The sequence below is a fragment of the Lissotriton helveticus genome, chromosome 1_1, assembly GCF_964261635.1.
Source record: "Lissotriton helveticus chromosome 1_1, aLisHel1.1, whole genome shotgun sequence".
Lineage (NCBI taxonomy): Eukaryota > Metazoa > Chordata > Amphibia > Caudata > Salamandridae > Lissotriton > Lissotriton helveticus.
The window spans coordinates 674,707,202-674,723,782 of record NC_136057.1 but is presented as its reverse complement, the minus strand read 5'-3'; the positions used below and the strand labels follow the sequence as shown (position 1 = coordinate 674,723,782).

The window sequence follows — 16,581 nt, the reverse complement described above, 5'->3', positions numbered from 1 at the left end:
GTGCAGGACCTGAGACCTTCCTGCATGTAAACAATCTTCCCCTCAACACAGGCACCCTTGCACTGTGGTGCAAGGGTGTCTACGTTGGCTCTAAGCAGCTAAATATAACACCAGCGCAGGTGGAAATGCAGGGTTGCACCATATCGTTGTAAATATGGTGCAGATCTGTGTTTTATCTAAAGTGATGAAATGTGCGGTTAGCCTTTTTAGCTTAACAACACGCTTCTCCTCTTTCACATAAATATGCCCCAAGGTTTGCTGTTGAATGGCACTTAGGTATGATTTCAGACTGACTGTGTTGAAACGGAGGTTAGGTAACCCAAGTGGATCAAATATGTTCCTTCTGATTGAGTCTCTGAAATAGAAATAGAAATTCTCAGCTTGCCATTGGATGAGGCAGATACTGCTACAGCTGCTCGTTTTGGTGGGAATATTCTAATTTTGCTCCTGACAAAGTCATCTCTTCAGTCTTTCTAACTTTAAACTTTTTTTTAAGGAGGCCAAAATCCTCCAGTGGAGAAATATGGGAAGCTGTAGCCAATGAAGTCCTCTTGTAATCAGACACCTTTGCAACAATGTCTAGCTTATGCAATGGAGGTCTTGGAAATACAAAACTGCTATATTTTTCAGGTTTTCTGGGGTATATCCCTCTTGGTCTTCTCTAAGGGTCCCAGGATGTCAAGGACAGCACTTACAATCAGGACCCACTCTAGCGGAAATCATCAGCAGGCTCCAGTCTCAGTCTAGTTTCCGGCTGCACATGAGGTCAGCCAACTGACTCTTGGAGCTGACTTCTCTGTCCTAGGTACAAGTGGGGCTTGGACCAGCCCCATAGGTCCTTACACAGGACAGGTCACACACAGCAAGTCCAGTCATCTTCTGTTCTTCCTCAAGTCCAGATTTGATCTGACGAAGTATGGGTGAAGTGGGATATGGGATTCACTAGCCAACTGGAGGATGTAACTTCTGGACACTTCCTACCCAATGGAGAAAACCTTCCCAGGGGCCAAATCCATCATGGCAGGACCTTTCTGTCTTCAAGGCTTCTGGTGTTCCAGTCAGGGATGTAATAAGGGTAATGTGCAGTCTATTCATCGTCAACTACACCAAAATGCTTCTGGGACTAACTGCCATTCCAAGTGGGCTAGTGCCATGCTGGCTAAATTTGTCCAAGTGAACAAAGGCTTCCATTCCCGAGGCCTCTTTTACACTTTACTATAAATGGGCAAACATCACTATGGTCCCTCTCAAATTAATTACTTTCCTTGTTCCTCCTCAGCTGACCTTCCTTCGCTGAGAGGAGAGAAATATCTCACACCCAAGTCTTCCTGTAAAAAGTCCTAACCCATCTGTTTAGATCTGGGAGGAGTTTTCACACTTCATTAAGGGAAAACACTGACAGGGGCCTGCTGCTGGCTAATGCTAATTAGTTTACTGGAGGTTCAGGGCGACAAAGCCTAACTTTTTAAAAGTTACTTTCCTTAAATATCAAACATCCAAACTCACTAGTGAATTGGATATTTAATCATTATCAAAAATAGCAGTTGCATCATTCTGTACCTTACTACAAACCCAAGGAAGCAGACATAGTGTTTTATTCTGAATGTTAGTTGTTGCTCATAGTACAGTTACATCCCTTTACAGTGAAAATAGCTTTTGGGGGCTAGCCACAGAAAGTACATGCTAACACTAAAAAGTTGCCTGTATGACATTTATACAGAACCTTATGGGCTTTAAAATCTGCTATTCGTTTATTTACCTGTACCTTATAATATGGCCTTACTGAAAATCTAAATGTTATAATTGGGGATTAGCCAATTTGACCATTTCTTTGGATACTAACTCAATCAATGGAGACTGGATCATGGTTCCCCTGGTATCACAGCAATACCAGTCACTAAAAATTGAGGTGATCATAAAAAGCGTGATTTTTCTTACACTGTCAATGACGAAATACCTGTTAAGCATAATTTCTGAAAAACATCCTGATTTACCTTTTTTAAAGAGAATTTGAGATGGCTGGTGTTGGACTTGGCCCTCTGCAGGGTCATCCCCAATCTTTTTGACTTTACCCCTCCTATTTTTTCTGAATATGTGTTTATTGGCATAAGCCCTCTGTGCACGTTACTGCTGGTTAGCAGGGAAAAAAATGATTGTGCTCCCTCCATAAAACATGGAAAAATTGGCTTTCACCTAGTTGGCACATTTAATTTACCTGTGAGTCTCTAGTAACTTGTACTACATGTTCCCAGGCCCTGCAAATTAAATGTTACTAGAAGACCTGCAGCACACATTGTGCTACACTGTAAAGTAGACTTTAAAAAAATGCCTTGGCCCTGCAATTGTAGTGTAGTTTGAAAAATTAGCATTTCGCCTGACAAAATAAACCTTTTATCAGGACTAAGTCTTCTTTTAGGCCCCGAAGGGCCATGTGGCATTTTGAATTGTATTGAAAAGTATGACATGTGTTATTATACTTTAAATGTCCTGGAAGTTAAAAACTCCTAAAGTAATTTTTCACTGCTGTAAGGCTGCTGTAAGGTATATCTCTACCACTGCATAACATTGGGATACCTAATTACATTTAATAAGTGCTAACGTTTGATTGGGAGCTGGTATAAATACCACGTTGAGACTCAAACGAATTGTAATTAAAAATCCTCTTCAATGGTTAAGTCTGATTTTAAGTCACAATTCAGAAAATGTCACTTTTAAGAAGTTACAAGGGATTTCTTTTATATAACATTTTGTTAAAGTTTAACAAACCAATTATGAGGACCAAAAATAATGACCTCAATCAAATAAATTATTAAACTCAATTTTAAAAGAAATTTACAATAGACTGAATCAAAACAAAACAAATGAGCAGAACAAGATAAAGCCAAACAAAATAGGACAAACAGGTGTATTCTTTTTCTATACACATTTATATAAATAAATAACATAAGTTGAGGGTACAAAAGACAGTTCACATAAACAAAAATGACTGAGAAAATTCGCCTTTACAATGATTTTGTCCATAATCATTTTTGTTACAACCCCTTTCATATATTTTGAGAAAATTGTTATTAACATATGATGATCAACTGTTCTATCACAATGGTACTGAAAGTGGGTTGCAGTTGTCAATGTTTCAGTCTTATCTTGTAAAGTATCAGCAAGATCATCTACAGGACCAGAAATACATATTAGACTGAAGACCCTTAAGGTATGAACATATTGTTAGTTCATGAGAAATTGGCACAAATGGAATGGTTCGAATCGATCTGGATAAGATTATCCTCCAGTTTTCTTAGCAATGATGAATTGTATATATCTGAGTTGGTTGATGTTTTTATGAGACAGTGCTCGAGATTTTAGTAACTCGTATAGCCATCACAGATTGGCGTCCCGAGTTAAACAGGAGCCATTTAATAAGTTGGGATTTTCTTGCCCTAAACATTTGGTACCTGCTGCCAGTGTCCTGGGTCACATTCCTGCAAATTGCTCTGCTATTGGGTTCTGTGTATTCCTACCAGACAGTAAGACAAAGGGTACTAGATGTAGGCAGAATGGGCCATTTTGCTAGGAGGGTTGGGGCTGAATTGTTTCCTGCCCCACTTTTATCACCCCAGACTTCTTGAAGCCTTGACAGGGAAAGAACTTTCCCTGAACCAAATGTAGGGGTAGTATACAGAATGCCCCTACTTCAAAGGCACGTTTAAATTTGAACCTCCTGAACCTCTCTTCAGTACACCTCTGGGCCCGTGATTACTAAAGAAGAAGAACTGGCTTGTTCCCCAGAAGACTGTACTGCTACTTGAGGTCTGCCTGCCTTGTTCTCCAGAGGACTGTCCTGTTGCTACCAGAGGACTGCCTAGCTGTTTGAGACCTACCCTGCTCTCTGAGAGGGAAAACTGGACCTGCTCCCTTCACTCAGGCTAACCTTAGTTGCTCCAAGCATCAGTTGGCCGAATTGCTGTCATGCACCACACAACACAGCAAGTTCCAAAGGCCTGAATTAACTACATTTCTTAAAGTTTATGTGATATCACGTCATGGCATAAAGAACACTGCAGCCAGACTGATGACAGGAGAGCAAACGCATTCTCTTATAATGCATGTATCAAAAAGCTACATTGGCAATGGATAGATGTATTAGATAGAAATCTCTTTCATGCCATGAACACTGAGCTGACACAATGTCTCAGCCCATGAATATCTAGTTAAGCAGAATTTCTTCAAACTATAAAACGTATACTTCAAGCTTAACCCAAACAACAATAACACACAGCACTGTCAGATCAAAATGGGAAATTCCACTAGTAAAAGGTAGACAGATTTCTGAGCATGTTTCTAAACCCCTTTGTACCTGTTTATCAGGAGAGTGTATTTGTCCATATTTAAATCCTCATAATCTATAGTTTCAGGAGCAGGAACTGAAGTGGTGCATGATGATCCTTGATGGTTACACTGCTATTCTGTGCTACTCATATTAAGTTTACTATACTAGCCTGTGTTTGCAGCAGTAAGTGAACTACATACAAAGCATCGTTCCTTGCATTTGTGAACATGACACCTAAAAATAACAAGAGTCCAAGAAGAAACAAGCAGAAGAATTTCACTTCTCATTGTCATGATAATGGTCAGCACCTTTCTTTCCAGACGCCCAATAGCCAATGGAAATAGACAACCTTGAGGACACCACCCTCTCGCATATCCTGACCCTTCAAGGGCACTTCTTGTTAGTCAAAATAAGATTTTCACATATTGCAAAATAAAAAACATTTTTGTGAAGCTGTCCTGCTGAGTATAATTCAGGAAACAAACACTTTATCATTATGTACAATTGTGTCATGTTCTCGAAGTCAAGCATTGAACAGCTAACTGACAAGCACAACAGAAAGGGTATCCTTACATGAGTGTTACAATAAAAAGCCGACGTTCAATCGCTTGCCCACTCAACTATTATCAGTGTAGACGTTAACTGAAAGAAGTTGGCACTGGCTTCTTAATATACTACATTGACCCAGTAGCCAGTTAAAACTAGTTATATAAATATTGTCAAAAACCTGAAACTTGCTTTTTACTTACACTGAGAATAAGTGGTTCCTGTACCGCTAACGCTGAATCTATTCAGATGATGTCTAAGAGTGACGACATTCTTCTGTGGCTGAAACAGTATTATGTGGACTTTTGGTGCAAACAAACTGCCCAGCACAACAAAACCACTCAGACTAACAGAGATGCACATTGTAGTGGTTTGCACCTAGAAAGAGAAAGGTATAATGGAATAAATTACAATATCTTTAATCATAATTTCAGAAAGCAAGTTAAAATTAATAGCACAACAATAATTATGAATGTTTCTATGTTTACAAGAACACAGAATCTTTTCACAAACTTAGCAATAACTGGATAAGTATACACAACCTCTATACATTCAAAACATACATTGTCAGAAATTGGGTTATTCATTTGGCAAGAGGTTACCCCTATAAACTTAATAAACACAATATGGTTAGGCAACAATATAGTTGTAATAGAATCTCTGCTCACTCCCTGGAAGAATCGGCACGATCCGCAGGCAGTTCACCAGAAAATTATGTGTTAAGTTCAAACAGGGCCAAACTATTTTAAAGTCATGAACATTACACAATACAATTTCTTTCCCAATTTAGAAAATTAATGAAAACAATTTAATAAGCTAAAACATGGAATTGATCGAAGAGGACTGGTAATGTGATTTCTTTAGTTTTTTTATGGCAAAAGGATAAAAAAAATTCAAAGCACCAAATGAAAATCACAATGGACATTTGCCACCTCACCCCAGTACAAAGTTTAGCCATCATAATTAGAGCCTAATTTTGCCATTGGCATGCGTCCTGCTGTCCCACCAGAAGAGGAGATCTGATGCCACTCTTGCAGAGAGTAGTACACCATATTTATAGATCATCATCTGCCTAAAGGGAATCTCAGTACACTTGCCAAACATTTTTGTTTTCAAGATAAGAACTCCCACGATGGGAATTTGTTTCTTGAAACAAAAACTATTGGCCTTGACTCGCAAAGAGCTTTTTCTTCATGCATGGGAAACATTAATCCTTTTCTCTGCCCATTTCTGCCATGGTGGATACAATCATGGAAAATGAGGGATGGTTGTTGCGCTCTAAATAATGTAGGGTGACGATCACTGCGCCCCAGCTGTCCTTTGGTGAACAATCTGCTAGATCAAGTGTTACCACTGTCGGATCCATCAGAGGCTCCACTGGCAAATCTTCGTTAAACTTTTGATTTGCGCCGTATTTTAAAGGCAATTCCTGCATTCCTGCATTCCCCACACTCTCGGACACATTGGTCACAGACCCTGACATAATAGTGGTTTTGTGGCGGCCATATTGAGGGAAGAAGGCAGTCCCAGCGCTCTAGCGCCGAGACTACAAAAGGAGGCAACGCGAGAACTCGCGAGACTTTGTGTTTTGTGTACACCTGAGGCGGAAAGCCGGGTGTTAGGCTACTTGCACCACCTCGTTTTAAAAATTGAAAATCTTCGTTAAACTTTTGATTTGCGCCGTATTTTAAAGGCAATTCCTGCATTCCTGCATTCCCCACACTCTCGGACACATTGGTCACAGACCCTGACATAATAGTGGTTTTGTGGCGGCCATATTGAGGGAAGAAGGCAGTCCCAGTGCTCTAGCGCCGAGACTACAAAAGGAGATGGGCACTCCTCCGCGCAGCGGACGCGGACAGCGGCGCCGTAGTGGCGCCGAAGTCAAGCCAAAGTCCTGCCTGTCTGCGCCCGTCCGCGCAGAGTCCGGGCTTAGGGCTAGAAACTCTGTCCCGGTCACCTCCTACATGTCACCTACTAAACAACATCTATTATCTTTGAATACCCATACTTCGCACTGTCCTCAAACCATCGCGGTAGACAAGTGGATAGGACCTCTTAACTGCCCACAATGTAAACAAAATATTGTACCCTTCATGACAAAACGACCCAAAAACGCCGATATGACTCTCAAGGGAGGCCTCATAAATGCACGTTCCATGTGCAAGAACGCCCAACATGTATATGACCTTATTGCTGAAAAAGACCTCGATTGTCTAATGGTAACTGAGACGTGGCTCAAAGATTGGTCCAATCCGGATATAGTCAAAGCCCTACCCCCGGGCTTTCTAATACAGAGATTGGACAGACCTCTTCAACGGGGAGGAGGACTAGCAATCATACATCGTGATTCCCTTAAATGTTCAACCATGGAAATACTCGAAATAAAAGAAGCAGAATGCTTGAGTTTCAGTTTGCAAGCTCATGATTCTTTTACCTTCTCTGGCCTATTAGTATATCGACCCCCCGGACAAGCAACCCGGTTCCTGGAAAGCCTTGGAGAAGCACTTGCTAACTTAATTCTACGATTTGCTAACTTCACCCTGCTAGGAGACACAAACTTACATCTGGACAATCTCAATGATCCTAACGTAGTATGCTTTAAAGATATCCTGAACATACTAGGCCTGACAATCCAAACAGTGGAGCCAACTCATAATGCTGGGCACATACTAGACTGCATCTGCTCGAATATCAATACAATTACAGTAGAATCACCACTGACCCAAATATGGTCAGATCATAAGTTCATCAGCTTTAATTTAAAAATAGATAACAATAGAAAAACTAATTCAATTACCTGCAATACAAGCGCAACGAACTGGGTAGAGGCAGAAAAACCATCCCCAGTGGGAAATGTGATCACTGATAATGAACACTACAAGGGCTGGATGAAAACTATTGGGGAAAGATTGACAACAGGAGGAACTAAATCAAAAAAGATACAAAGGAAAAAATCCGCTCCTTGGTACACCAACTCCTTAAAGGTCACACTAGGAGAAGTGAAACTTCTAGAAAGAAAATGGCGACACCAATACAAGAGGGAAGATAGGGAAAACTATAAAAAAGCCAGGAGGAACTACCATACCTCTATCAAGCTTGAGAAAACCAACTATTATACAAACCTGATTGAGTCGACCAACAATAACCAAAAAGAGATATTCCAAATAGTCAACGGCTTCAGAAAACCCAAAATATTATCTCAGGAAATTCCACCGTCCCAAGCTCTCTGTGACAAAATTGAGGAATATTTCGAACAGAAAATTACAAACTTTACAAAAGAGTTCCCACAGATCAGTCAGCTAGCATTAAACACAGCTGACCCTATAATTCCAAAGGATACACTCGGAACCACAACATGGGACAGCTTTACCATGATTAACTTAGCCGAGTCCTCCCAAGCCATATTAAAATTGAACTCAGGCTCTCCTCTCGATCCCTGTCCTCCTCTACTACTTAAGGCCATAAAAGATGAGGTCAACCCAATGATCAACTCAATACTGAATTCTTCCTTGCAAACAGGAGACATCCCTACATGCTGGAAGATCGCAGTAGTTAAACCTCTCCAAAAAAAAGTTACTCAAGACCCTACGACATTGTCAAATCTTCGACCCATATCACTTCTCCGAGCATTATGCAAACTTACAGAGACATGCGTAAACAAACAGCTCACCGCATATTTAGAGAACAATAACCTTCTCCATCCAAATCAAGCGGGCTTCCGCTCTCACCACTCCACTGAATCTGCCCTCATCTTCTCGACGGAAACAATCAGGGCCGCTTTGGATCAGGGCAAAAGAGCAGTCCTGATCCTATTGGATTTATCCGCAGCATTCGACACGGTGTCCCACGATATTCTACTTCATCGCCTGAGTAGTGCAGGCATAGGGGGCACCGTGTGGAAATGGTTTACCAACTTCCTCAGACAAAGAAAACAGACCATCATCCTAGGGCCATATCACTCTGAGGCAAGGGAAGTCCAGTCTGGGGTACCTCAGGGCTCCAGCTTAAGCCCCATACTATTCAACCTATACATGGTCCCCTTAATGAAACTCAACTAGTTTTAATACTAGATGAGGATGCGGCAATCGCCGAACGCTCCCTTAGGGATTGTCTGAAAGCCACTTTTGAGTGGATGAACACAAACCATCTGAGATGTAACACTGCAAAGACCGAAATCTTACCCTTCGGGAAAAACAATCTGTTCTCCCCCCAGACCTGCTGGCCATCCAACGTAGAAGCCCCGCCGAGCACTATAAAGAGTGCCCGAAACCTAGGAATCAAATTTGATGAGGCATTGTCCTTTAAGCAACAGACCAGTGAAGTGGCTGGCTCCTGTTTCAATGTCATTAAGAGCCTTCGGAAATTCTTTGACTTCCTCCCCCTACCAGCCAGGAAAACGGTAGCTGTGGCATTAATCACATCTAGGCTAGACTATTGTAATAGTCTGTATATAGGCGTCAACAAAGCCTCCCTACATAAGCTGCAAATGGTACAAAATGCCGCAGCAAGATTAGTGCTAAAAATGCCAAGAAAGTCCTCGGCATCTGCAGCACTTGACACTCTCCACTGGCTCCCCATACAAAAAAGAATCCTGTTCAAACTATTGATAATCACTTTTAGGGCATTTCATAAAAGAGGCCCAACATACCTGCTCAACAACTTCAATCGCTATTACCCTGGACGTCATTTGAGATCTGCTACGGCCAACCTAATGATTATCCCAAAGTTCCGACTGGCCACTAGAGGGGGAAAGTCTCTAGCGGTCAAAGGCTCTAAAGCATGGAACAAACTCCCATCTCAAATTCGGGAAATCTCTTGCGAGAGCAAATTCAGGAAAACCATCAAAACCTGGATCTACAATCAAGCAGTCACCACCTGTAAAACCCTGGTTTAAAACTGAAATGCCTTATGGGTCACTACATCTCCCACCTCTTTCTCTGGATTACACAAGCCACAAATAAGCGCCAATATGCTCCTTGGAGTGATAGAGCGCTATACAAATTCCCAATCAAATCAAATCAAATTTACCTAGGGGTTTTCATGACTATAAATAAAACAGGAATATCGTAGGTGGGAGGAACACCCAATGTACAGCATTCCTTGTCCTCCGCCAAACCGCCCATAAACCTCTCTGTCTATTTTTTGTTTTTCAAAAACTCCCTGTGGGACAAGACTGGAGGCTATAGTCAGGGAGTACTCCATGCGACTGGATACTTAAAAAGTCCTGCTCCAGCCTCTTGTTAGCCAGAGTTAGAGAGACCTGATATCTTGCTGCTGAAGTCGTGCTCCTCCAGGGAACGTTTTAGCATCTTATCCAGGTCCTCCAGGGAGAGAAACAGTCTGAATTAGTTGTGGTGCAGGGAAAACATTCTTGGTCACTCTTGCAGCCTCCTGGTCCTGTTCTCCAGTTCTCTCTCCAGCCATGGCTCCTGCATGGTCCAGTCCACAATGATCAGCCGAGCTTTCTTCAAGTCCGGAGTCCTTCTGCTTTTGCCGTCACCATATAAGGTAAGATGAGGCCAACCACTTGGTCCTTGGAGACATAGTTCAGTGCCTGGGTGACAGCAGGAGTAATAAGTTCTTGGTTCTTTTTTCTTCCAACATTGAGGCAATCTTCTTTCTTTTAAGAATGTTCTTCTCGTGTCCAGAAATACTCTGAGGAGGTGGTTGTAAGCTGCCAGTGTTATCTTGTGCACTAGATAGTAATTTGAGAATTGCCTACAACTAATCTGGGCACCTTTCTTGCAGACATCCCACCTCCCTATTCCAACACTTCCTCACAACCAAGATTGCCCTTTCCTTCTTGCAGCCACAGGAGCCTTATTTCTCCTTCTTTCCACTCCCCTATACAGATGCAGCAGCCTCCCACCTGCCAGTGCTAGAACTCATTTTCCTTCCTATTGGGAATGAAAGGTTTCAATTTATGAAATCACTTTTTGGATCCCTACTTAAAACGAGGAGCTGTGATAGCTGCCCTTCAGTTTTCCAACTATTTCTGCCCCTACCCCCATATGTGTACCTGTAAACTATGAGGGCATACATATATCAATATCTGACTTTCCCATTTTTATGTAGTTTTGTTGACTTAGTAAGAACACTTTAGGGGTGACTTAACTAATGTATAAATGATGGGTTTTTTTTTCACACAGCCAAGGCACTTTTTATTGACAATACTTTTCAACTGCAGTCCAGCCAGAAAACCGTGGTGCACTCTGGAAACTAATAGTTGTGTCATACTTGTGGATGCAGCTCGCATATGATATTTAACTTCCACATCATTGGTCCTTTTTTCTGAGCCATATACTGTGGCCTTTCTGGAAAGTTAAGTAAGCCATTTAGATAAAACAAATACTCAATACCCATTTTAGGAGAAAACACATACACTGTGCCTCTGTGCCAAAGTGTCATACAGTATCAAAATGCACAGAGTCCTAAAGTAAAAAAAAACAGGCAAGTGAGTCGGGTGAACACTTAAAAAATGATATACTATTGTACACTTACCGTACAAGCCAAGGCAGCATTTTACTCCTTACCCTTTGGATATTCTGGTGTTCTTTTTAAAGATCTGGGCCTGGCAAATTACACCATCATTCTATAATTGACGCACCACGCTTGACACAGCAGTTAGGATAGCTAGCACTTTTACTATTGTCTTTACAATTGATTAGATGACAACATTCTCATATTCTCCAGCGTCAGCCTGAAGCTCTACTAGCTATCATGAGAGCCAGATAGCCAGGCCTGATAGACATTAGTGTAAAGAACAGGGAGCTGGAGATACTGCCTACTGCTTAGTGTGCTCATGTGCGTGGGGTTCTCCAAATCTGCTTGTGCCAGGTTCCTTTCTGTGATGGAAAGTCTGGCTGTGATCACAGACTGCAAATGCTGTCTGAAGCTGCTTGTGCATGTTGAGGAGACACCATGACCATGTGGTAGAATAATGGCAATGAGCTATTATTCCCAGCACTGCCCTACTGCAAATAAAATTATTTGGCATCAATCATCTGTCTTCAAAGGAACTAAAGTTGCGCACAACCAAGAAACACATATTGCAAAGTTTTTATTTTTGTCCAGGCTCACTGTTTATTCACCTTTCGGTGCTTTCTCACTGGACACACTGCACTTGCATCTTGTCATTTGTCACTTACAAATTGCACATAAACCCTGCACTAAATTGCGTAATTGTCTTTAATCTTTACTTACTATTTGTGTAGATTGAAAATCTTTTTTACGCCAGATTGCCATCATGTGGTCTTCTACATTCATTGTATGCATCAAATTATTTTTCTTCAAAATGGTGAAATTCATTTATTGAGTTCCAGGTGAACCACTGTTTTGTTTACCGCAGACCTCAAACTTTTGCAAGTTCTAGAAGGACAACAGTCATGTTGGATTATCGGAGGGAAATCCCCCTGCCATTCATAATGTCCTTTGCTAGACAATTCTTCAAAAATGTTGCTAGTATTACAGAGAAGTATTTTGAAAGTTGTGTTAATGAAAACAAACTTTGAACTGTTCTCTTGAACATTTATTTGAATTGTTAAGACTGGCTTTGTATTTTATACTGTAAGAAACTGTGGGTATTGCTTAATGGAGGTGATGATCCACCTCAAACAATAACTGCAATCCTTGTCAGGTAGTCCATGAATTAACCTGAGATCAACCTCCTGGCAGATATGACACAGAGCCGGCAGGCTTTACTTAGAGTCAAAGTGTAAATTATTTATGCAATACTGTGAGAAACTAGGACATGTTTGCAGCGCCTACCCCCTTTTTGACACAATTTTGACTAATAGATGCTGTTATTTTTATTCTGATTGTGCCCTGGATCCTGCTACCAGACCCAGTGTCTGTGGTCTAATTAAACGTACATGGTAATTAGGTATAATTAGAAATGGTACTGGCAAACTACCTGTAAGTCCCTAGTATATGGTGAAGCATGTAGGTTAAAAGGCCCAGTAGACTTAATGCACAGACGTGTGCACTACTGTGGTGCCTGCTGTCATTTTAAAAGCCAGCCCTGCCTTGCAGGCTGCTTTTAAAGTAGAATTATCTGCAAATCGATTTTGGGATCAAAGGTACTTCCAAGATAGTAAATGACCTTACTTTTACATATAAGTCAACTCTAATGGCTCCCATAGATGCCCCATGGGTAGCGTGTCTTGTAAATATAAGGAGGGACATAATAGAAGATGTTTGATTTGCCCCGATGTGGGAAAAACTGCCAATTTCGTTTTTACCAATTGTAATGCAGTGGCTCCATAGGCTAACATGGAAATACTTTAATAAAGTATAACTATTGATAAAAAGGATCTAAAAATATAATTCAAGGAATACATCTGATAATTAGAAGAACTCGTTCAGCCTACTTGAGATGTTGTTTAAATCATCGGCTTCCTGCTCCTACGTCAAGCCGGCGCTGCAATGCCTGACGGGTAACAACAAGTGTCACTCTTTTACGGAGATCTTTTGTTCCTTGCCGTGATATGCTGAAATGTGCGAGGCTAGAAAAAGTGAGGTAGTGAGCAAAAAGTGAGTTAAAAAAAGTTGGATAGTCCACGAAGTTAACTTTATTCATGTGGCTAGCCACTTTATTAAAAAGTGCAGAGAGGGATATCGAGGACCAAAGTAACCATTAGTATGGCCTCATTTCAACCCTCAGACATGGTCAACATGTTTCATGCCCAAAGGGGCAATTCTTCAGGACCAGATAGTGCTCATATACTCGTTGGGTCCCCAAAAAGTGAGCTACGGGGTATTTGTAATACAACCTGGTGGGTCTAGGGCTATAGCAGGCTGAGAGTACTGCATCACCGTCAGACCATTGCGAGCCCACTGTCAGTCTGCGTGGCTAGTTCCTGTGGGGACTGCGCTAGGGACCTAACCCTTAGCGGCGAGGAGACAGCGCCGGTAAAACCTACCCCCACACATACGGCGTGTCAATGACCGGCTGTTCCTTGCTTTCTCTTAGCAACCTGGGAGAGAGACCTTATTACTTGTCCACCCCTAGGGGAACTTTGTACAACCTTGTTTCTTGTTCTCTGGACAGGTACACTGGACCCCTTTAAACATAGTCCATTCTCGTCCCCCCTTTTGTTTATATAATTAGAAGAACTCACCATTGTTAGATTTGTTGTAGGTTTTACAGAAAATAAGTTATACTACTTTCTTTTCTGTGAGCTAAAATCCAGCATTCCAGCAGAACTTCTCTGATTGGCCAGCCTCTGCCCGGTTGTGCCAAGCTGTCTTAATGAGGTGTGAAGTGGCCTGCTAGAGTGACAAAGTATTTCCTGTGGGTGGAGGACTGTAGCTCCAGAAGCAAAAGGTAGGATGGGGCGGGAGTAGCCAAACTGGTCTTCAAAGAGAGAACGGCACTTAAGGACAGCACAGGTTAACCCCCACTTCCAGCACCCAAGCCACACAGGAGCCCCTGTAATTAGATTAGTGAAGGAGCTGGAAGGGGAGTGTTAGAGAAACTTAGCCACACCAGTGGGTAGGCTTAGACAGATCTAACACTCCAGGAGAAAGTTGATCCATCTTGGATTTTGGAAGAATAGTGATTTCTGGGACAAAAATATGCCACACTTTGGAGGAAGAGGTCATACCTAAAGGTGGCACCCTGCATCCCGTTGGTCAGGGGTGCCCCCCTGCTTGACGCCTAGAAACACTGAACAAATATGGAAGCGTTGCCAAGCAACTGAGATCTACAGCAACTAGGTTCAACCTGGTTGGAAGATTTACCTTTGGACCTAATCTCTGAAGTGGAAGTCCCAAATCTTCAGGTCCCGGAGGAGGTGTGGACTTTTGGTAGGAAAGCTCTGAGCTGTAGAAGTTTGAATTTCACATCCAGGGAAGGTCCCTAGCTGACCAGATACTTTTGGTGCCTTCGACCGGTGAAGATTTCTACATTCAGACTTAGTCACTCTTTTGGAGCTCCAATTCCTCCAGTGGAGCAAGGTGGCAGGCTATAACCAAAGAGGGCTCCAAGAGTCGGATACTTTTTCCGTGAGGTCCTGCTAAATCAGATTTGCTACTAAGAAAAAGCTCAGGGCAGGGGAAACCTGAATCTTCAGCTCAGCTGCAACACGCCTTTGTTGAATTGACTTTGCAGGTTTGTCCTGGCCCTCCAGAGGGCTTTGAATTCAAAAGGTTTCTATGTCCCAGGTTTCTCAGGAGGTTAGGAGGAGTACACTGTGACACGGCCCGGGTTTCCAGGATCTCTGGAAAAGCATTTCGGGGGTCAAGACTCACTCCAGCAGAAGCCACCGTCAGGGTCCGGGGCATGTCAAGTTGGAACTGGTCAGTGGGGCAGTTACAGGATAGGCATCTTGTAGCTTGTTGTGCCCATGAAAATGGAACAGGAAGTCAACCTTATGACCTTTGGAGTTCCCGTCTTTGTCTTGGGTACAAGAGAGAGGTAGCAGACACAGTCCTTCAGGTCTCTTCTCAGGTCTAAGACAAGTTCAATCATCCTCTGATCTGCCACAGGTCCAGTAGTGTTCTGAGGAGGATACTGTGCTTGCCACATTAATGCCTGGCACCAGCCTGTGGGTGGGCATGACCCCTGACCCTTACCTAACCATTGAAGTAAATGTTCCAGGAGTTACCCTACCCTATTTTGCAGCATGTCCTATTTTCATTACTGCCATAAATCCCACCAAGCTCTCCTCTGCCTAATTCCAGGAGGGAGAAACTCTTCTCCCCTTGTGCAGAGCCTGCATGCACGTCAGAGGTGTGGCCAGGGAATTGAAAAATCCCTCCCCTGTGGTCACTACAAACTAGTTCTGGAGGCAGCTTCCTCACCACTGGTATTAAAACCTGACTGGCTGGGGAACAAGGAAGACGCTTGTGTAGGTGTCATTTGACATTTACCAATGACAGTAGAGGCCTCTGAAGATAATTAGGTTCCTTGTCGTTGCCCAAACGGTCATCCTGCCACAGGAACAAAAACACCTCCCCAAACCCAAGCCTTTGTATCCTGCTCTAAGGGCAGTTTTTGGTACCTCCTTCAGGGTTAAGCACTTAGAGAGCTGCAGCTGGAGGCTAATTTGGCTTTAATCATTGAAAAGGTATATTTTCCTTAATATTTTATAAAATCCGACTACACCAGTAAATTGGGATTTTAATTTTGTAGGTGTTTCCTACCCACAGATAACAATATTACATTTTATAGTGCATCCCAGTGTTTTGCTATAGAACAAACATCCTTGGTTCAGTGAATATAGAGTGTGGGCCTTTTTCACTGTAAGGACATGTATAACATTACATTTCAACATGTCCTACTTTTACATACTATGCAGCCTACATTTTGGTCAATAAGGGCTGGCATATTATTATTGAAAAGAAAGGTTTAGGTCTGTCAAAAGGGTTTATTTTGACATGTCGGTTTGCAATTTAGAACTGCTTTAGTCAGGCTACAGTGGACCTGAAGGCAGGATTTGCACTGTCACTTTAGTGGAAAACACAATGAATGCTACAGTCTGCTAGTGTCATTTGACTTACCGATGCTGGGTTCCACACACTGGGGAATTATAGGCAAGGTAAATATGCCAATTAGGGGTATACTGACTTCATCATATAGAAAGGAGTGGCACAGGCACTTTGCCTCTGGTTAGCAGAGAAAAGGTGCACATTTCTGAAGTTAGCAAAGTTAATGTAAAAATCTGGGGTTACACCTTGCAAAAGATGGCCATTTCCCACATGGGTTC

At 42.2% G+C, this 16,581-nt stretch overlaps 1 protein-coding gene across 1 annotated transcript in view; it reads right to left on the bottom strand.

Annotated features, from left to right (window-relative positions):
* Nucleotides 1-16,581, bottom strand: part of GRM3 (glutamate metabotropic receptor 3) — a 1,294,065-nt gene that overhangs the window by 77,442 nt on the left and 1,200,042 nt on the right. Inside the window, exon 6 of the mRNA XM_078674187.1 lies at nucleotides 5,074-5,248. Within this exon, the coding sequence (XP_078530313.1) occupies nucleotides 5,074-5,248 (175 nt within the window). The remainder of the gene's footprint in view (nucleotides 1-5,073; nucleotides 5,249-16,581) is intronic.